Source organism: Bactrocera dorsalis, chromosome 2, assembly GCF_023373825.1.
Source record: "Bactrocera dorsalis isolate Fly_Bdor chromosome 2, ASM2337382v1, whole genome shotgun sequence".
NCBI lineage: Eukaryota > Metazoa > Arthropoda > Insecta > Diptera > Tephritidae > Bactrocera > Bactrocera dorsalis.
The window spans coordinates 103,393,100-103,415,739 of record NC_064304.1 but is presented as its reverse complement, the minus strand read 5'-3'; the positions used below and the strand labels follow the sequence as shown (position 1 = coordinate 103,415,739).

At 38.0% G+C, this 22,640-nt stretch overlaps 3 protein-coding genes across 3 annotated transcripts in view; 1 reads left to right on the top strand and 2 right to left on the bottom strand.

Annotated features, from left to right (window-relative positions):
- Positions 1-4,364, bottom strand: part of LOC105222005 (ATP-binding cassette sub-family C member 4) — a 63,720-nt gene extending 59,356 nt beyond the window's left edge. The window contains exon 1 of the mRNA XM_049448978.1: positions 4,346-4,364. The gene's annotated coding sequence lies outside the window, so the exon portion shown is untranslated. The remainder of the gene's footprint in view (positions 1-4,345) is intronic.
- Positions 4,365-4,794: 430 nt separating this feature from the next.
- Positions 4,795-18,754, top strand: LOC105232707 (cytochrome P450 315a1, mitochondrial). Its single transcript, XM_049448991.1, has 7 exons — positions 4,795-6,593; positions 15,436-15,645; positions 15,766-15,965; positions 16,033-16,421; positions 17,635-17,850; positions 18,276-18,491; positions 18,614-18,754. The coding sequence occupies exons 1-7, from the start codon at positions 6,247-6,249 to the stop codon at positions 18,731-18,733; spliced, it is 1,698 nt and encodes a 565-aa protein (XP_049304948.1). The 5' UTR covers positions 4,795-6,246; the 3' UTR covers positions 18,734-18,754.
- On the bottom strand, positions 18,266-22,373 carry LOC105232714 (sphingomyelin phosphodiesterase 4). Its single transcript, XM_011214506.4, has 11 exons — positions 22,115-22,373; positions 21,727-22,026; positions 21,120-21,662; positions 20,794-21,062; positions 20,530-20,731; positions 20,326-20,429; positions 19,952-20,258; positions 19,764-19,880; positions 19,529-19,651; positions 19,346-19,454; positions 18,266-19,149 (listed from the first exon to the last, which is right to left on the bottom strand). The coding sequence occupies exons 1-11, from the start codon at positions 22,139-22,141 to the stop codon at positions 18,956-18,958; spliced, it is 2,295 nt and encodes a 764-aa protein (XP_011212808.2). The 5' UTR covers positions 22,142-22,373; the 3' UTR covers positions 18,266-18,955.
- Positions 22,374-22,640: the final 267 nt, after the last annotated feature.

Sequence of the window (22,640 nt, the reverse complement as noted above, 5' to 3'; positions counted from 1 at the left end):
GTGTGTGCACGGTTTGCTCCGCACTAATTGACTGACGACCAAAAATTGCTCAGAATCCAACATTCGATCGACGCTTGTGACCGATTATTTGACCAAAAATCACATTTTAACCATTAACCACTCCCCGTATTCACCTGATATGGCACCGTGCGACTTCTTCCTTTTCGGAAAAATGTATAGCCCATGAAAGAAAAGCGTTTTGCAGACCATTCAAAAGAATACTCCGACTCAATAAATGAGCTTCCATCAGCCAAAGGACTTATAGCTTCCCAATTTCTTACGCGATTTGCTTAAAGAAATACCCCTATTAACATTATTAACGTCAAAGAAGGAGACGATTTACTAGAGCACAACTACGAAAGGGCCGAAATCAATGCAAAAGCTTCTAGATATGAAAGCTCAAGAGTAAGAAGAGAAAATTTACATTTTGCCGGTGGAAAAAACTTAATTAATTTGTTGTATTTTACTTTCTTTGCTCAAGAATTGGCAACTACCATTACTGGGCGTTTTTGAACAACAAGCCAATGAACTTAACGATGAATGACGAAAGAAATTGGTTAAATGTGTCATTTAGTGTAAGTATGTATGTGTAAAGAGCATTACTTTTAAAAATTTATGGCATATATATATGTAAATATTAATGTATATATACAGCAAGGAAAGGTTAAATTCGGGTGGAATCGAATACTTGTCGCTAATTGTAAAAAATGAATGGTCGGCATTAATTTGATATAAATACCGTTTTGAGTCGGCAATTAGTATCCGAGTGAGATGAGATTTACATCGCAAAGTTATCTGAGCTATGCTAAAAATATATTTTAGACATGCTTATAGCCCACTAAAATAGGTGGAATCGTTTGTGTAATTGATTTTTGTACTTTAAAGTTTCAAGTTTAAATACGTTCCATAAATATATTACCAATTACATTTCCACAACTAAAATTTATGAAATACTGTTATTTTCCACGTTGCACTGGGAAATATTACAGTATTGACCTTTCTTCCGCTTTACCGGCATACTGACCTTCCCCTTTCATGACCCGCCACATGAACTTGAACTTGGCACATTAACCTTATTCGCGCTGGGAGCTGAAATACGCTCTAAGTAAGTCTCACAAAAACTTAAATATGGAAGTGTTGCAGTGTATTTATGGTTGTGCGCATGTTGTAATGTTAGATACCGGTGAAACCTGTTGCTTCGCCTTTATTGGAAAAAGTGGAGTCTGGGAATCACAGTCAGCTGTGTAGGCCATTTGACGACAGAAATTAAAACTCATACATATATAAGTATGTACATACATATACGAGTACTTTTTGGAACAGAGAAAGAAAATTACAGTAAAGTGAAAATCTTGAAAAATCGTTAACTTTGTACATATATGTATGTACATAAACGTTTATTCACACAAATGAACTGCAAGATTATTTGTATACTTGGGTTGACTTATTAAGACCAAGGAAGTTGAACTTGATATTATGGAGTTTTAATAGGAATCGTTTCTCGTCTCTACCAATCTTGCCGCAACTCAAATCGCAAGGGAATGAACTATGCCAAAAAGTAGACTGCTATGAGTACTTCGAGGAAACTATAAGTTCGTACAGAAGTTGCATATGGTTTAATCTGGCAAGTTGAGTTGGTTTGGACAAGGGGTCTATTTTCGAATAAATAAAAAATAAATATAATACTTTTAGGACATTCTCGTATAACCCAGGACAATCTTTTTATGAAATTGTTATAGGTTATATCGGGTCTAGTAAAAAGAAGCCCCCACTTAGTACGTGGCATTTTTCTTATATTCCAATCACACAGTGCAAAATTGGCCGAATTGGACTACAACCACGCCTATTTCCCATATAACATAATTTTAAATTCCATTTGATTCTTAAAATCTCTGTCATCTCATCTATGTCCCATCCCCTTGGACCTAATACACTTAGGCCAACGATTTTTTCCTCGAAACAGTTGATAAAGTCAATTTCCTGAATAGCCATCAATGTGCGTAGCGATTCACTTGTCTTCAATTGACTCATAACGGTTTCCCCAGGTCGGTTATTTGAGTTTTCTGAATAGCCAGAAGTCACGCGGAGCTGAATTAGGCAAATACGGTGGTTGCGACACGATATGGTCAATAATTTGGCGAAAACTCACGGAGAATCAATGAAGTATGCGACATGCATTAACGTGGTGCAAAAACCAATAGTACGCTACGATGCGCGCAAACGACGTATAAAACTCAAACAGTATTTCTTGTTGACCGTTTGGCTGGTCAATAATCGATAATCGAAGAAAACTGTCAACATAACCTTGATATTTGAAATATTTTGACGTGGTTTTTTTCGACTTCGACTCACCTTTGCCACGATATTCTGCCGATTGATCGTCTGTTTTCGGGTCATAAACATAGATCCAAGATCTGATTGTCAGCACGTTTCATGACATCCTGGCAATCGGAAAGCATTGTCCCACAAAAAAAAAAATTAAGTGGTTTTGGAACCAATCGTGCTTTCACATTTCTTACGCCTAAATGATCTTTCAAAATGATTTTCAATAACCCTTCCGATATTCCAACCATACCAGTAAAATCTCTGACCAAATCCTTCATTTTATTTATTTGACCCATAATCGGTCGGTGACTTTGGCACAGCGTGAATTTCGTCGCAGATTTCCTGGCCGTCCGACGCCTACTGCTGAAACACTGTGACGTTTAGCCGCTCACCTCGAAGAGACTGGCACAACACGAGATGCTGCCAGGCGTGGCAGACCCCGCAGTAGCCGTTCTACAGAGAATATTGCTGCTGTTGCCGTCGACATCGACCAAACGGCGTGCCACTCAAATCGGTATCAGTCGACGGTGTTTACCATGAATTTTGGTACAAGATTTGAATATGTTTACGTACAAGGTCCAGACGGTGCATCAGCTGTTAGCTGCTGACCGCCAATCGCGTCTAACATACGCTCAAGCCATCCTTAATCACCACCAAGAGGAAGATGATTTTTCATCAAAAATAATCATGAGTGATGAGGCCCATTTCCATCTTAGCGGGTACGTAAATAAGCAAAATTTACGCTTCTGGGGCACTGAAAATCCGCGTGTAACCCACGAAGAGCCATTACACCCGCTCAAAGTCACTGTATGGTGTGCTGTTTTCGCTGGAGGAGTCATCGGACCTTTTTTCTTCGAAGACGTCGCGGGCCAAACGGTTACTGTGAGTGGTGAGCGCTACAGAGCAATGATCAACGAGTTCTTTTTGCCGCAACTTGATGAATTGGGATTGGAAAACATGTGGTTCCAACAGGACGGTGCAACGGCACACACTGCACGTGCCACAACCGATATGCTGAAGGATGCATTTCCCGGGCGCCTAATCTCCCGTTTTGGCGATTTGCACTGGCCAGCAAGATCGCCTGATTTGACCGCTCCAGACTTCTTTTTGTGGGGCTTTTTGAAGTCGCAGGTTTATGTCAACAAGCCTCAGACTCTTGCAGCTCTTAAAGACAATATCCGTCAAGAATGTGAGGACCTATCGCCGGAAGTTCTGGCCAAAGTGATGGAAAATGCCATAAAAAGGGCTCAAATGACAATCAACTGTGGCGGCGGCCATTTACATGATATCACATTCTCGACTTGATGTAAAAAAATTTAAAAGACTAAATAAAAATAATCCACAAGCAGAATCAAAGTTTTTCATTAAAAAAAAATTACAGCCAAAAAACATCGGAAGGTTATTTTTGCGCCACCTGGTATATCTTTGTGCCTAAAATAGATTACATTGGTCGAAAACTTGACCTAGCCCCCATATGACCATTACCAGCATTTTCGAATATCCGGGTGACTTTGCTCCATATTATTGGTGATTGTATGTGAGGTACATTAATGAAACTCAGGGAACATTTATTTAGCATGTGGTATGATAATAGTCAATAGATAAAATTGTGCCGATACTACTCCAACTCCCATATACTACATATAATTTTCGTTTTTCTAACAAACCTTATGCCGAGTATATAGGTCAGTGTATGAGTTATATAAAGTATATGCACACATATATAAAATTCCTTAGATTCCGTTCCTCTGGTTGACGTTCTACATCTTAAGGTATTTCCCTGGCTTCGATTCCTGAAAGTTGCAAGAGTTTAAAATGCTCGGTTGCACCCGAATTTAGTCCTTCCGTACTTGTTAATTTACTCTCATGTGTCGGTCATTATCGCAAACATTGTGTAATGTACAATATAACGAATTATAACTGTATTTACAATATGAACTCAATAAAACCATAAATATTGACTTAATGAACTAAAGAAAGTAATGAACTTTTAAAAAGATGCGTCTCTGCGCGTACTTACTTGCCTGTCTCCATAAATACAATTGCGTGGAGTTTCGCAGTAACGCGAAAATATTTCAACAACGTTTTTTGTTTTTATCCACTTTCTTAACTTTTGTTCTTATACGCGCTCGCTGCTGACAAATCCGTGAATAAACAGTAAGGTGGCGATGCATACAAAAATAGACATACATATGTAATAAAATATATTTACGTATGTGTGAGCGATTTTCTGTACATACATATGTATATATCTTACATACTTGTATATGTATTTATGCCTATAGGTAAGTGTCGACATTGTTGTTGCTGACATCGCGTGAAAATGTTGGCCTGTTTAATGTAATCATGGTCACAAAATAAAACGTGGTGCGTTTCGTTGATTGTCATCATCATCACTTTCGATACCTAGCCAAAACACGCTATATTATTACATGATTCTGTTGTTTAGTGTTGGTGGTCTTCTTGTTGTTGTTGTTATTGCACCTTTTACTTTTCCCGCAATACCATTTGCAGAGCGTCATGCGGCCAGAACGTTCGACGATAACCATCATTAATAGATCAGCCTGATAACGTTGTTCGGCATTGGCGCACAGCGCACGAACGCACACACACACACACGATTCAGTATATTTATTGCTAGTTGTGTGTGTGCGTTGGTATGCATGCATAATTAAAGGTTTTATCCGCTTTTTTATTCAGCGATTTTTTCATACTTTTTTTTTTGTTTTTTTTTTTTATTGTAACGTCGCGCAAGCAGTGAAATTTCCTCGCTCTACGCACCGCACAGCTGTGTGAAATGGACACCGAGTTTGGGTTTCGGATTCGGCGTGGTTTTCGTGATTTTCATTGCTTGCTGCTCCCGTTGCTGTTGCTACTGCTGCTGCTTCGGCGGCGTCGACGGCGTTTAATTTCGGTGTAGCTTTGGCTTTGGCTTGGATTTTGGCTTCGCCTTCGCCTTTAACATGCGACACAGCTGCTCGATCGGTTTCAGATGACCACGAACGGTGAACGCGTCAAGAACTTATGCTCTCACCTATAATCATTAAGTGAGCGCCGCTAGTTAAGGCAGCACACAGAAGCACAAAGCAAGTACCAAACGGTCGGACGCGCGCAGAGTATAAGACACATTATAAAGCCGGCGTGGCGGCAGCTATTGTTTTAAAAAGGAATTAAGTAAACATAAAAGCGAAAAAAATTGAAAGTAAAAAATTTTAAAGTATTTTAAAAAACTAAACAAAAAAGGAAAAAGTTTTAAAAATTATTTGTGGTTTGTTTAAATAAAATTTTACACTTGCTGTTACGTGCAATTAATTACAAATCGTGTGCGTTACTTTGTTGGGTGTTAAGTGTGTTATAACCTTATTGAAGTGCTTGTGATTTATTTTTGATAAATTGTTTTAAACTTCAACGTCGTACTCTAAGAAATCCAAACGAGCCCTCACCTACTGCATAAGCAGTCGAAATATTTCATTTCCACTAACCAACGCAATTTTATGCTCGCGCCCAAAATTGACGATTACGCGTTATAATTTTTTTCGCAAAAGTTTTTTTCTTTAATAATCATACGTGAATAGCAACCGGCAAAAGTCTATACACACCACAAGCGAACCAGCAAGGAAATAAGTAAAAGGCCGTAAATTAAAAGAAAAAAATTGGCTAAAAAAAATTAAGTTTTTGCCGAAACAGCATTTGCAGTAAACGAAAAGCCCATAGAGTCATACAACGCACATAGGCATCATTAACAGCAACAAAGCAACAGAGCGCGCCAACAGAAGAATATCGCGGCACGTTTGGTGGTCATAACATAGGCAGCCTTGCGCCAGACCAGCAGCAAGCAGCGAGCACAGTGCTGAGTTAGGGCTTGTGAAAAAATTGCAATTTCCACTTGAATTAGATACAAGCGTGCGCATCGTCGTCGCCATGCTAAATTTGTTGCCATCGGCGGTGATAAATGCTTTGCGCGCCTTCTGGCTGCGTTTGCTGGTAATATGCGGTCGAACGCATAAATGTCGCCTGGGAGAAGGTGAATACTTAACGCCATCAACAGCAGCAGCAACTATCTCGATCACAGCGACGGCGAAGCCGAACGACATGGCAGCGGCGCTGGCAACACAGCCATTGGCAGCACCACCCAGCACGGGGGCTTGGCCGTGGAAGGCGAAAGTTGAGAAGTCGTCGGCAGAGGAATTGCGGAAGTTGCCAAGGCCGAAAGGATTGCCATTAATTGGCACGTTTTGGGATCTAGTCGCGGCCGGCGGTGGACAACAGTGAGTGCACTTTCATGTAAATTGGTTATTAATGACTTTTGTTGGTGGGGTTTGTGTGACTGTTTGGTTTTGCACGTATGTATGCACTATGGCATATACAAAATCGTACATATTACACTTGCATGTGACTAAGCATGTGCGCTTATTCAAATCGCTTGGATCCGATTGGCACGAACTGTGTAACATTTTTTGAAATATGAATCAGGCAAAGAAATGAAAAAGTATAGTACATTTGAAAAACAGTTAAATAAACAAAAAAAAAATAATAATAAGTTACAAGCCTAACATACATTGTGATAAAAAAAGTAGCCGGAAATTGTAAATAAAACGCAAAATATTTAATTATTCTCAATATTTATTATGTCGCCTTCAAAGTAATCCACACCGGCTGTAATACACTTTTGCCAAGGGTTTCTTCAGTCCTCGAACCACTTTTTGGGGATGGTCTTCAGCTCCTTCAGCGAAATTTCTTGTATCTCTTCGATCGACTGGAAACGGCTTTCACAGAGCGACAATTTCAATTTGGGGAACAAGAAAAAATCACACGGATCCAATCCTAGTGAATACGTGGGTCGATCGATGATATTCATTGAGTTTTTGGCCTTAAATTCGGTCAGAATCGTGGTTCGATGCAGTGGTGCATTATCATCGTGTAAAATCCATGAATTGCTCTTCCACAATTCCGGCCGTTTTCGATGGATGTTCTCACGTAAACGATTCAATACGATCAAAGAGAACTCCTTATTGATCGTCTGTCCCTCCGTAACCAATTCATGATGCACCAAACCACGATTATCGAAAAAATACAATGAGCTGATTTTGTGCGGCTTTGGCGTGTTTTTTTTTTTTTGGTTTCAGCTCGCTTTTTCCACCAAATTCATTGATCGTTGACTTGTTTGCATATCAAACTCATAAGCCCGTGGCTCATCGGCAGTTACAATGCTCCTCATGAATGTGGGACCGGAATTCTCACGATCAAGCATATCTAAAGAGACCTGTTTATGGTACTCGTTTTGAAAAATATTGAATTTTATCGGAACGAGTCGTGTTTCATACCCAAAATATCAACCAAAATCATTCGAGCGGACTCGCGAGAGATATCAGCTCTCTTGCAAACTCTCTAATACTTGCCTGGGGATTTTGAAGCACCATATCCTTCACTTGTTTAATATTTTTATCAGTTGAATAGGTCGAAGGTCGTCCAGAACGAGGCATGTCTTTAAAGATCTGTCGACTGTCTTTGAAGGCTATGTACCACTCGTAGGCTTGTGTTTTTGATAAAACTGAATCACCGTAAGCACTTTCCAACATTCGCAACAATTCCGCACATGAAATTTACACAATACAAAATTTAGGTATATATTCAAGAGGGTCTCCGAAGTTTCCCACTGGGTGTTACAAACTTCGTGACAAACCCTGTTCGGGGTATAAATATTTCTTAATAACGATAGTTTGTCGGAAAAATCGAACTTTTACAAATTTTGATAAATTAGATACTAAAAAGTTGCAACCTATTACCGTCGTGCCAACTGGACCGGTTTGGTGGGCAACGAAATTTGAAACGCCTTTTTCTCGAAACTATTTTTTCGAGGCGGTCCTTAGAATATCTCAAGTTCCATTTAGTTAAGCTATATTTTTAAATATCTCTCTATCATATCATCAGAATATAATCAGCATTGTGGTAGAAGAGTTAGAATAAGTCTTAACCACTCCTTCAAACAATGTACACCATTAACGGTTCTCAAAAAGAGGAAATTGCCGCACTGGTGTAGCGCCGACCTCAGGAAACTAAGAATCCACTGAAAAAAGCCTTAAATGAATGTTATGAACCAAAACATGGCAAACTTAAGTAATACAGAAAAGCAGTAAGGAAAGTAAAAGCAGACTCCTGGAAATCTTTATGCACATTGATAGAAAGTTACGCCAAACCGCCAGACTGAATAAGATTCTATCCAACTAACATATCAATAAATATTATTTAAAGAGAAAGGACGGTGCGTGGACTCTCACTACAAGAGAATCCTTAGAGAAACTCATGAAGACGAACTTTCCTGGCAATCAGCAAACCGCAATGGAGGTACAACTGGAATTGCTTGCGAATAGAGCAGGCCAATCCGACCGCATAGTAAGCAAGAAAAATATTATGAAATGTTATAAACAGTTACTTACCATTTAAATCGGCTAGCCCGTCTAGGATTATTCCCATGATGATGGCGAACCTAAAGGAATTAATGGTTCCAAGGTTAGAAAATATATATAAGACCAACTATCATACATACCGAGAAGATGGAAAAGTGTCATAGTGGTCTTCCTACCAAAACCAAAAGACTTCAGACCTATAAGCCTCACATCCTTCATGCTGACATCAAAGATCAATTCTGTAGAATACCTTATCGAATGCACAACATGCATACTACATAAAGGGTCGGTTAACCGAAACTGCTCTATTGATTAATGTAATTGAAAAATCACTAGATCACACACAATACATATACATATAATGGCGTCCTTTCTTGACGTAGAAGGGGATTTCAACAATATAAAAATAAGCCCAATTATTGAATCCCTGACACACGGTATCAGAGATGTTTCCTTCCACAATCATTGTGATTATGGAAAAAGCCCTACCAAGGTTAACTCATGTAAAACAAAAATACCACAACTCAATTTTCCCACGCTCAGCGGTACAACAATTCCTATATTTCCCACGACAAAACACCTAGGAGTCCAAATTGAATCCAAACTAATTGGGAAGATTGACAATGAAAATGAATAAATAAAGCTTACATGGTCTATTACACTTGCAAAATAATACTTAGCAGGAACCACCAGGACCCGCCTAACAAATTCAATTCAACCAGCATCTTCCAAGCGGAAGTACTAGGTATAGAGAAGGCCTGCGAAGTTCTATTGAATAACTGCATGACGAAATGGATAGCAACCAAATGCATGAACAGCCAGGTGGTTTTGCTTGCCTTGTCGACATCACAGATTAATTTAAACGTAGCCTAAAACTGCAGAAAAGCTTTAAACGCATTGGCAGGTCAACTGCATTTATCCAATTTTTTAGGTTCCCTGTGAGACGAACATTTTCGGCAACGAAAAGTCGGAAGAGTTGGCAAAGTTAGGAGTCTCTTTAGGCGAGTCCGAAGCAGAGCTAGTACTATGACCGTTAGGAACGATCAAAAGGGAGCTTTATAAGCATTTTGAACAAATCGCACAGAACAGATGGAACACAACAACAAGTTGCAAGATAACAAAACCAATATGGCCGAAATATATATGTACATATATGTAGGTCTAGGGCACCAAATGTTTCGGTAAAAATTTCGTGACATTTTTTTTTTTTTCAAATAGTTGTAATTGATAAAAAAGTTTCGTCTATTTTACATTTTAGATGACGATATATCAGTTTGCTCTATTTTCAAACGAAGTTAGTAATGACATTAGTTCAATTGTGTGAATATTAATTAGAAACATATTTTGTAAAGTCTTATTCATAATTGAACTCAAATCCCAATATCGATAAAAAAAAAAATACTTTTATTACAAACGAAAATTTTTAAAATCAAAAAACAGGCGATTTTGAACATCCGACAGTATCTTTTTACAAAATCTATAAGCGATTGGCATGCGGCCTAAATGTTGGAAGGATCGTGCTATACTTATTTTTAGGTTAGAATTTTTACCTTTAAAGCAATTTTTTTCTTCTATGTATTTGCTTCAATTTAATTGACATGTTTTTTTGTGGATTTTTGCTTTTTTAGCGAGGAGTACAGGACAGTTAGGTTTTGATTGCGAACAGAAATTGTATGCGCATATTTTAGCGAATCAGCATACAAAGCTATAGGAACATGTTGGCAAATAATTTACAAGTATGGCCGCCGTACCGTTTGTAATGCGTCAGTTGCCACTACGCCATCTTTATACGAAAAATTTACAATTTTATTAAAAACAACAGCGAAGTTCATATTCACTGCTTGAAACTCCATTTCGCAAAAACGGTGTAGGCTATTCTTGTACACACACACACACCCACGCATGCACGCGAACTCAACGATGGTGGTTAAATGTACTTATACACAAGTCCATTAATAACATTCTGGGCGGGTGATCACATGCATACATATCGGGAATAAATCAATTTGAGTGACGAAAGTAAAATATTTTGACTTTCAAATTTTTCGAAAATTCAACTGAACCCAGTAGGTGAACGTGCGGCGCCGGCATGTGGAACAAGTGGAATGAAATGTAGTTGAATTAAGGCAAGCGCAGTTGGAATACGATCTTGTATCGTTTATACATATGTTTATAGAATTAAAATTAAAAGTTAGCAAAAAGCTGATAGAATTTATAAATAAAGTTCATCGAATTTGTTCCAACGTAATTAATAGTTTCCCAATTTTTATGAATAGTTGGAGACTTTTTCTTTTCATTGGGGGCGTTTTTTACGTCGCGGGTCCCAGACCCAGCGCGCGGCACTGGGAAGGGATGGTTCACCTTCTCACTTTACTCGCCTTCAAACGGATGTACTTTGGCTACCCAGAGGATACTTAATCTAAGACCGGAACACCCAAGTGAATGGCGCGCAGAGAACTTTCCTCACTTGCGTGAACTTCTATACATGAATCCATCCTTCAACACGACGACATTCACTGGTATTCATTTCGATGGCATTCACTGTGGTGTTTTAGCTTTAATTTCGGTCAGAATCGTGGCTCGATGTGCTGATGCATTATCATTTTGTAAAATCCATGAATTGGTCTTCCACAATTCCGGCCCTTTTCGATGGATGTGCTCACGCAAACGCCTCAATACGACCAAATAGAACACCTTATTGACCGTCTTTCCCCCCGTAACAAATTCATGATGCATCAAACCACGAACACCGAAAAAAATGAGCACACCTTTATTTCTGAGCGGCTTGGAATCTTTTTTTTGGTTTCGCTTCGTTTTTTCCCTTCAGTCGAATGATTGTTGACTTGTTTGCAAGTCACACTCATAAATCCATGTCTCATCGGCAGTTATAATGCTCTCCATTAATGTGGGATCGGAATTCGCAAGATCAAGCATGTCCAAAGGGACCTGTTTACAGTACACTTTTCAGTTTTATCGGGACGAGTCGAGCAAGAACAAAATATCCACCAAAATTATTCGAATGTACTCACGAGAAAAGTCGAGAGCTCTTATGTCATCTCTCTAACATTTGCCTGACGATTTTCAATCACTATATCCCTCACTTTTTTAATATTTTCATCAGTTGAAAAGGTCGACAGTCGTCCAGAACGAGGCAGGTCTTCAATGATCTCTCGACCGTCTTTGAAGGCTTTATACCACTCGTAGGCTTTTGTTTTTGATAAAACTGAATTACTGTAAGTTTTTTCCAACATTCGCAACGATTCCGCACAAGAAATTCGGTTAAAAATACAAAATTTTAGACAAATTCTTTGTTCGACATTTTATCCATTGTAGGTTTAGTGTTACACACATTTGCTTCCCATATAGCCGATTCCAATAATGAGAGCAGTGATTGTCTCTTATCACCGTGCCTCTGAATACCGTTTACGAACAAATTGATGGAGAAATTTGAAGTTTTCTTTTATTTGACTTTATACACACCCACGCTTGATAGAATATACAGATAAGATAATGCAACGTAACATAACGCAGTACCGTTTATCTAAACAGCTGTGCAGTGACGTTACAACAGCACGTTATTTCGTATTTATGTTCCGCTATCTGTGTTTTATCATTAAACAAACGTTTTTTATTTTTGTGTGCCATTTTTGGCATACATTTTCTCAAAGATTTGTTTTAATAAAATTTAATTGTTTCCGCATTGAGATTGAAGTGGGGTCGCTATCATTAGATAAGGAAAGGCTAAGTTAGGAGGCTATTGTTATATGAGAGCTATTGTAGGCACAATAGTAAACTGTTGTGAGTAAAACACACTTTATAATTTCATTGACATAACTCAAATATTGACCGATATACGCAGTATAAAGTTACTCGGAAGTTCGAAAATACATATGTATATAGGGTATAGGGGCTCAGGCAAGTATTGGCTCGATTCAACCCATGTTTGATGCACAGAATTACTATTGTCAGGAAAGGATTGTCTCTGAATTTCAATTATATACGAATATCTCATACATTGGCCGATATTTTCGATGAAAAGTCAACTATAGATACTAAGATTCATATATTCGGTACCTAGCGCCTGAATAGTTTTGATTGTATTTGGGAAGTTTTTGGTCATGAGGAGGCATACTTTAAAGGAATTATTAGTGCGAAATATTATTCCATTATTATAACTACTTCTTGATTTGTGTGCTAGAAAGTCGAAGAGTAAAATGGAATTTAAAATTGCGTTCCATGGGAAATTGGCGTGGTTTTTTTGGGACTGTGACATAGAAATATGAGAAGAATGCCACGTACCAAATTTAGTCGAAATCCGTCGATCGAGTCCCGAGATACGGGATTTCACTAAAAAGTGGGCGGTGCCAAAACCTTCGTCTAATTTTCATACCAGCTCCCATAAAGCCCTCTCATATCAGCTCGGGGGTAAAATTGTATGTCTCTGGCGTATTTATTTATGATTTATTGCCCTTTTAGTAGTTTTTAACAGTACCGTTATATGCAGAGTGAGCGGGATTATCTTCCGAAATTTTTCGTTGCTTGCTACCGCGACCCCTTGTGCCAAGTTAGAGTTTTATATCTTGATTTTGTTCATCGTTATGGCACTTTATAGATTTTCGGTTATTGGCGTTTTGTGGGAGTGGCAGTGGTCCGATTAAGTCCATCTACGAACACATGTTTTTTTCACTAAGAAACGCGCATACCAAGTTTCATCAAATATCTCAAATTTTATGCAAGCTTACACGGGTGGACGGACAGACAGTCACCCCGATTTCAACTCGTCATCCTGATCATTTTATATGTATAGTATATTTAACCCTATATTTGTCTCGATTAATTTTAGGTGATACATACAACCGTTAGGTGAACTAAACTATTATTCACTCTATCAAGAAAGTATCGGAACTTTATAAATAAAACGAAAAATGTTTCAATCAACATCCAAATTTATTTTATCGCCTTCAAAGTAACATCCATTTGAAGCGATGCACATGTGCCAACGCTACTTCCAATCGCCCAAAACATTTTTTGTAGACACTTTCCGGGATGGCTTTCAGCTCTCGCTTCGAATTTGTTTTGATGTCTTTAATTGAGCCAAAGCGTGTTCCCGAAGTGGATATTTCAGTATGGAAAATAAGAAAGAGTCACAGGGAGCCATGTTGACGGTTTGACCAGTTGGAACGTATTCATAGTGGACGACACCACGAATATCGAAGAAAACAATGAGCATTACCTTCACTTTCGTTCGGCTTTGGCGCGCCTTTGGGCCGCCATTCGGATGATTGCTGGTTCGTAAGTGTGTCATATTCGTAGACCCATGTCTCGTCACCAGTAATTATGCGTTCCATGAAGGTGGGATCCGAATTGGCTCGATCCAGCATGTCTGCAGCTACCTGCTCTCGATGCCTTTTTTGAAAGAAATTCAGCTCTATCGGAACAAGTCCTGCAGCAACGTGTTGGATGCCCAATTTTTCACGTATAATCGTACGTACGCTCTCGTGTGACATTTCCAATTTACGGGCAATCTCTCTCAAGCTCACATGGCTATTTTCGGGAACAATTTCCTTCACTTTTTCAACGTTATCATCGGTCACACTCATTGAAGGCCGTCCAGAACGTGGCATATCTTTGACGGTCTCCCGACCCTTCTTGAATGCTCTGTACCGCTCGTAAGTCCGCGTTTTTGATAGAGCAGATTCACCAAAAGCCTTCTGCAACATTTCCAATGAATCGGCACACGAAAATTTGTTCGCAACACAAAATTTAACACAAATACGTTGATCAATATTTTCGGTCATTGTAAAATTCGACAAACACTACTGAGGTCGACTGACATAAACAGCTGCTGTAAACACACTGGTTGACAGATCGCGCTAATTTTTGGCATCATAATTAAGGACAGTTATACCAACCTAGGAAAAGCCTGTCTTCTATATAAGCGGGAGATTTAAATAAAGAATTCCCGATACTTTCTTGACAGAGTGCACTCTATGGCATTATTTTGGAAGAGTATAAAAATATGTAACAAGCTCATGCGGTTTTATTTTTTTTGCACCGACTTCCTGAGGGTTTTTAAGCCCTCTAAAAGCCAGAGAATAATTTTTTTTTTTTTTTTTTAAGACCTACGATGATGATGTCGATCCAATTTACATAAATCGATTTTTTCACTCAACATTGAGCGTGTGGCTCTTCTCCGCTAGCCAGCGGATGTGATTCCAGGGTCAGTTTTTTGCAAAGTCGCCAGCTTTTTTTAACATAAACAAGGATTTATAAATTTCAAATTGCTTACTTTAAAGATAAACTTGACAAGCGAAACTTAAATAGGTGTTTTTGAAGGTCAGCTTAAATTTTCAATGACAGTATCGGAATTTTCGGTGTCTGCATATATATTTATATTAACATAAACAGGTATAAACGTGTTTGTATAAATTTTTTTTGTAGCAAAAATAATTTGCACAGCCTGGAAACTGCATTGAACTATTGAAGCAGCAGTTGGAAGATCTTTATTTTAATTTTTTCTTCAAGAACTGTTTCCGTTACATTATTTTTTTTTACAATTACATGGAAATTTAACATAAATTTTAAATACTTGGTTCATTAAACTGTAGCGACAGATAGTCGCCACAAGTTCACCTGCCGGCAGCGTCGCCTACTGGGTTTTTGTCATTTTAAAATCAAAATGATTTTTTTACATTTTTTTTAGATTACACAAATACGTTCATCGACGCCATGAAGAGCTCGGTCCAATATTTTACGAACGTCTGGGCGGCGTACAGGATGCCATATTTGTTTCATCAGCAAGTCAAATGCGTGCGGTATTCCAATATGAGGGCCAATATCCACGGCATCCGCTGCCAGAGTCGTGGATTTTATACAATAAGCAGCACAATTGTCAGCGCGGCTTGTTCTTCATGTGAGTTGAGACGAACAAAAACAAAAAAGTAGCAAAAAAAAGGCACTTGCATTTATTTGCTTGAATTTCATTAACACTTCTAATTTAATTAGTTTTTATCGCTTAATCTCAATCGTTTAGGGAGGGACCCGAATGGCTACATAACCGACGCATATTAAATCGTTTTCTGCTCGGCGGTACCATGAAGTGGATGGATGTGCACATCGAAGCGTGTACGCAGCGTTTGGTGAATCTGTGGAAGACGCAAGCGGCCAAAGCGCAAGGCAGCTACACCGAAGTGCTGGAGCTCGAACAGCAGCTCTACAACTGGGCAATTGATGGTGGGTTGGCAGGCGTGAATATAAAAACTTTTCCCTAAGTTAACTTTTCTAACAATTCTCCATTTAGTGGTTTGCACCATCATGTTTGGCGTTTCAGCGGCGGAGAATCCGCATATGGCCAAGACAATGGATGAATTCTCGCGCATTGTGCATAGAATATTCGACACTAGTTCGGCGCTTATGACGTTTCCACCACAATTGGCCAAACGTTTCAATATGCGTATTTGGCGTGATTTCGAGGCGAGCGTCGCTGCGGTGCTGAAGAAGGGCAACGATTTGATTGATCTGTTAGTTGAGTTACCAGAAGAGGTTACAAATGGGTTGTGTGTGAAAAATGGCGTCGACTGTCACGATTGCAGTGGAGATTCACTCTTCCAGAAACTCATTTTGGCCGACATGCCATTGGATACGATTAAGCGCATATTTGTGGATTTGGTTATTGCCGCCGGCGATACGGTAAGCAATGTGTTTTTATATTCTGAACAGGTTATATCATGTGTGTCACGAAGTTTCTGACATCCAGAAGAAAACGTCCGAAACTTAATAATGCATACGAGTTTATGCAAGTTATCAGTGTGAAGGTGGAGTCGAGTTAGCCAACTAGTCCGACGCAGGTCGCTATATACGCGAACTAACCTCTCAAATTTTGAGATATCCATCTGAAATTTTGCTATTGCCCTTTTCACCGCAAGTAGCTACTCATTTGTCAGAATTGACGAAATCCATCCACTATAGCTTATAGCTGCCATACAAACTAACCGATTAGAATTACGTTCTTGTAAGGAAAATATTTTTATTTGACATGATAATTTCATCAAATGAGACAAATATTATTGCTCAAGGCAACATACAATCCCCAACCATATTGTTCAAATCGGATTACTATAGGATATAGTTGTCATATGAACTCACCGATCAAAATCAAGTCTTTGTATAGAAAAGTTTTTTCAGAGACGAGTTATCTTACGAAATTTGGCACAGATTATTGTCGAAGACAGCGCGACAATCTGCGAACATATTTTTCAGATCGGACCACTATAGCAAATAGCTGTCATATAAACTGGCCGATCAAAATCCAGTTCTTGTATAGAGAACTTTTTTATTTGACAAGATATCTTCAAGAAATTTTACTCAGATTATTCTCGAAGACAGTGCTAAAACATTCGAATATATTGTTCCGATCTCACCATTATTGCTTATAGCTGTCATACAGACCGATCGACCCAAATCAAGTTTTTGTATGGAAAACTTTTTTATTTGACAAGATATTTTCAAGAAATTTGGCACATGTGATTATCAGAATCAGCGCTAAAATCTCCGAACAAATTGTTCAGATCGGAGCACAATAGCATATAGCTGTCATACAAACTGAACGATCGGAATTTAGTGTTGTATGAAAAATTTTTATTTGACAAGTTATCTTCACAAAATTCGGTATGGACTATTGTCCAAGGCAACGCTAACAATATCCGAACAATTTATTTAAATTGAAATACAATACTATATACTGCCTGCCAGACAAATTGTCCGAACTACTGGACTAAAAGAATTTTTTTACTACTCGTAAATGATAAGAACTTCAAAATATCAAGCCACATGCAACATAACCTCATTAAAATAGGTATAATAATTTACCGGAACTTTTTTAATTAATATTACACCACTACAGACAGCCTACACAACGGAATGGGCATTTTATCTACTCACTCAGAATCCGGAAATGCAAGAGCGTTTGGCCAAAGAAATGGCTGCGCATGACGGGCGCGGCAATATGCTGGTACATGGTCTCATAAAAGAGGCTATGCGTTTATATCCGATTGCACCATTTATTGGACGCTATTTGGACACTGAGGCCAATATTGGCGGCTATCAAATCGAAAGAAATGTATGTATGTGAATTAATAAGCATAAAAAGTAACTATTATTATGGTATATACCTGTATGTTCAAACTCACACGTGCATGTAAAGATTGTTTAAATTAATAATTGTTGTTGTAATTTTAAAAATTTTGTTTAAAATCCGCAGTAGTTACATATATTAAATGTTATATAATTTGCACGGCTTATTTGTTGCTGTAATTTTTTGAAATTGATACGAAAAATTTGTATATATATTTTTATTACCTGAAAATAATTGAAAAAATGCATTTAATTTATTTTAATGTTAATATAATATAAATGTGCACTTACACTTACATCATACTTTTATTGCATAATCTTTTTTCCTTAAACTACATATAGTTGCTTTATTAAAATTTGTTTTGCTAACCGCCAATCTGTTTTTTTTCTTATAACTCGCAAAAAAAACAGAGCTTAGTGCTGCTCTCCTTGTACACGGCCGGTCGTGAGCCCAAACATTTTCCCGATCCAGAGACGGCAAAACCAGAACGTTGGCAACGCAACGAGGAAACCGGCGAACTACGGGAAGTCTTGCAATCGCATGGCTCCCTACCATTCGCCATCGGCAATCGTTCGTGCATTGGCCGACGCATGGCCATGAAACAAATGCACTGCCTGCTAGCGTCGGTAAGTGCATGCCATTTAAATATATTAATGTCGTCAAAGCAAATATAATTAAATAATATATAATATAATATAATTATTGTGCGCTGATTTAAAATTTTATAACATATTCTTGCATGTTTCAGGTCATAAGCAATTTCAAATTGCAATGTAACAATACAACACCAATTGACTGCAAGCTGCGTTTGGTAACGGTACCCGATCAGCCGCTACGACTGGCAATAAAACTTCGTGACATCGCATAGTATTAGTTAATACATATACATACATACACAACACGTATATATGTTCAGTATATAGATATATACATATATGTTTAGTGTATAATATTCTTTGCACTCAGTTTAGATTTTAAACACACATACATATATAAAATATTAAGAAATTTCAAATATAACGGAGCATGAGGATATTAAGGACAATAATTATGTAGCTAAATATATATACATATCTATGTATATATGTAATTACACAAATAATGCTAGTATAGTGATATATATAGAAAATAGTAATATAAAAATAAACAGTCCGAAAATGGGCGCACGCCATAATGAGTAACCGATCAGCATGGCAAATGTGATGAGCCCGAGCACTTGGTATGAGGCCAATGGACGCAGGCATATGCGGGCGGGTAGACGTTCCTCACACAATTCACTGACACCTTAAAATGTTTCAATTTTAATAAGTGAATAATTTCAATAATTTTAGTTGTATTAGTAATTTGTTTAATGTATTAAAAAAGTATATGTATATACATACATATATACTATATACACAACTATCGTTATGTAAATAGAAAAAATATGATATTTATGCCACAAAATTAAATTTGGTAAAGAAAAAATAGTGTTTATTACCTCTTGATTTGTCGAACCACTGCTGCGTCATGGGCGGATACAGAAGTTGTCGCGCTATTTTGCCCACAAAGTCTGAGCGACACCAAAGTGCTTGAATTTCGTTGCCAAACTGCAAGCAATTAAAGTATATTTTAAACTTAAATATATTCTGCACAAATACAATTACTTGTCTTTCATACACACCGTTTCATTTAAGCGACAGGAAATTTTATGCAGAAAGCGCACTAAGAATTTAACCTCATAATCCTTTATAGGCACTGTGGCGGGATCGATTGTCGCTGATAAATTCGCTAAATTGTTTTGCATCTGAAAAATATTAAATTATTAATTCATGCGAAAGAATTGTCACTTTTTCAATATTCAAACACCCGAGCTTCATTTCTTTAAAACTTCAGGAATAAAAATATTATGCACTCACTTGTATTGGAGAAATTTTCGATATATCCAAATAATCACTACTATCATATGCAGAAATGTTTAATTGCGGACTGCTGCGATCGTGTATTTGTTCCAATGTAATTTCCGGCAATCGTACCTACATGTAAACATTAACATTATTATTTGAATAAAATAACTTTATGCACTAAACAAGTGTAAGCAACTTACATCGAACATATTGGACAATGAGCGCACAGCTAAATCGAGTACATCAGGTATTTTGACAATTTCTTGTAATTTCAGCTCTGCCGGCGAGACATCAGCAAATATGCTGGCAAATATTTTACGCAAAAAACTATGCGCTTTGCGTTGCTCCACAATATCGCGTCGTATACTGTCGATTTCTTGCAGCACATATAAACGTGAAATGCATACAGTTTTGATCACTTGCTCAATCTCGCATTTAACTGCTGGACCAAAGAGTGGTGTGTAGCTTTCCTCATGGAAAATGCCATCCCATTCGTTTTTGCCTTGTCTGGAAGAGTTTAAAAAGCTATGTTAATTCACATATATTATAATGCTAAATGTAAGAGCAATGATACCTGGCGTAAACTGAATGCTTTCTTGGTGAATCCGTGCCGAGTTGACATATGTATGCTTGCTCTGCTTGGCAAAGCATTGCGGGCAGGTTAGGCTGACTGAAAACCTAAAATGAGATTTCAAATATTATTTGGCACATATTACAAAATGTTGTTGTTCAATTATTGTATCACTTTTGAATATTTGAATCCCCTTCTCTTACGCACCTTAACCAAACGATGCAGCATAATAACATTCCTAAATGTTGTGAAATCCAATCGCTCGAAACGTGGCAATATGTAAACAAAAATTTGCGTATATATGACCAAATTCTCCGCTATGAATGTGCTAAAGCGTTGACTTACTGCTACTTCATTGCCACTAGGTCCCGGCGCCACACTGTTGCCAGCATTAACACCACTACCACCACTGTCAACAATTACCAAAGTTAAATAAATGTCAAATGTCACACTAAATAAATTTTCACTTACTAGTAACCTGCACTTGGGGCATCAAACAGATAACGCCAAGGTTGTATGTAGCTGAGCCATAACTCCAGCACCACTGATAACGAACTATCCAATGGCCAGCGTCCTATAATGCTTTTAAGAAATGGGTAAATGCGCGTTTTCATCATTGGATTGGCGAGTTTACGTAACATCACCATTGGTGTGTGATCCAAGTGCGTCGAATTCGCAAATGTATGCACTTGCTTAACCAATATACGCACAACGCGTATAAATTCGCTGCTAGGTAAGTCCTATAATGTATTTGAAATTAAATGTATATTTTTTAACAATTTTACACTCGCACTTACGCGCGCCTCATCGATGTCATAGCGCAGCCATGTATCTATGAAGAAATGCAGCACGGATTCTGTGCGCCAGCAATGTGTACGCGGCGACTCACAATTTCGTGCGGCCTGCACAGCCGCTGCAGCTGCCGCTGACGTAGACGGACTGTCTGCCTGAAACAAACTGGTGTTTGATGGTATTTTCAAATATTTTGGCGAGCGTTGCGGCTGCAGCGGTTGCACCGGCTGCAGTGGTTGTGGCGCCTTAACTGACGTACAAATATTTGTGGGAAAAACGATCGCATCTGGATTGCCCGGCAAAAGGGTGCAAAGATATTCAGCTGTTAAGAAGAAGTATACCGTTTTCATGCGCTCATTATGCACTTGTAATGCAGCTGGATACATTTTATGTAATGGAAATGTAGCGTGTATAACATAATGAAGCATATAATAATCGAATGCGTTCAGTAGAAGTGATGTGACTTGTCGGCGGAATGGATCAATGTTTACTAAGTCGGCATAGAAAAGTGAATATTGGCCAGATTGTATCATCTCGCTTACTTTGTGCTACAATAGATGAGAATTTTATAAAAATCGATGCTATTTAATAAAGTAAACATTATTAACTCACCGGCAACAAATCCAAATTGAATTCAAATTTTATAGCTTCATTTAGTAGGCGATAGCACAGCCGCAACATTGGACCCATGGGAGAGAAAAACTCATGCAGTATATCGAAGCACATTGGTGAATTTTCCTTGGTGGTCGCACGTAAGCCCCAACCAAGACCCCCACTACCTATACCAAAAACGGATTGCACTATTGTCGGGAATACATCCTGCAATTCACGTAGACTGCAACGCTCGAACAGCTGCGTCAATTCTACACAACGGTCCGGTATGGGATAGCTCATCAGCTCCATTATTCGATTCTATGATTAACAGATGGGCAATGCATACAAATAATTTGAGGTTATTTTCCTACTATATTGATATTATTTATATGCAATTAGTACTTACACCAAGATTTTCGTTATAAAAGGCCATTATTATCTGCTTGCCTTTTGCAGTTTGTTGAATGGTAGAATATTTTTCTTCAACTCAGTTTGTTTACTACTAAAACGGCGGTAAGATTGTCACTACTAGAGTTTCTGCGGCAGCCGGCTGCATACCCGTTGTGCTACCAGATGTATAAATAAAACAATGATGTAATTTCTTTGTAAAGGGATTTTTGTTACAGAAATTTTAGCGCTATTCCAAATGCGGACTTAAAAGACACAAATTCAATGCTTTAATACAAGAGTGTGTGACAAGATTTATTTAAAAAAAGTGAAATGTGTGCTACTATAAATTTAAATTAGATTTGATAAAAAATAAAATATAACTTCAGTAGTTTCCACATAGTTTTGATGTTAAGAAGTTATTTGCCAAATATATTTTACCTAATAATAAAGTACTAATAATCACTTTCTGGCACATAATCCGTAGTACACCGCATATTTTGTTATATTTTCACTATTTTTCTAGTTCTGCAATTTTAGTTATT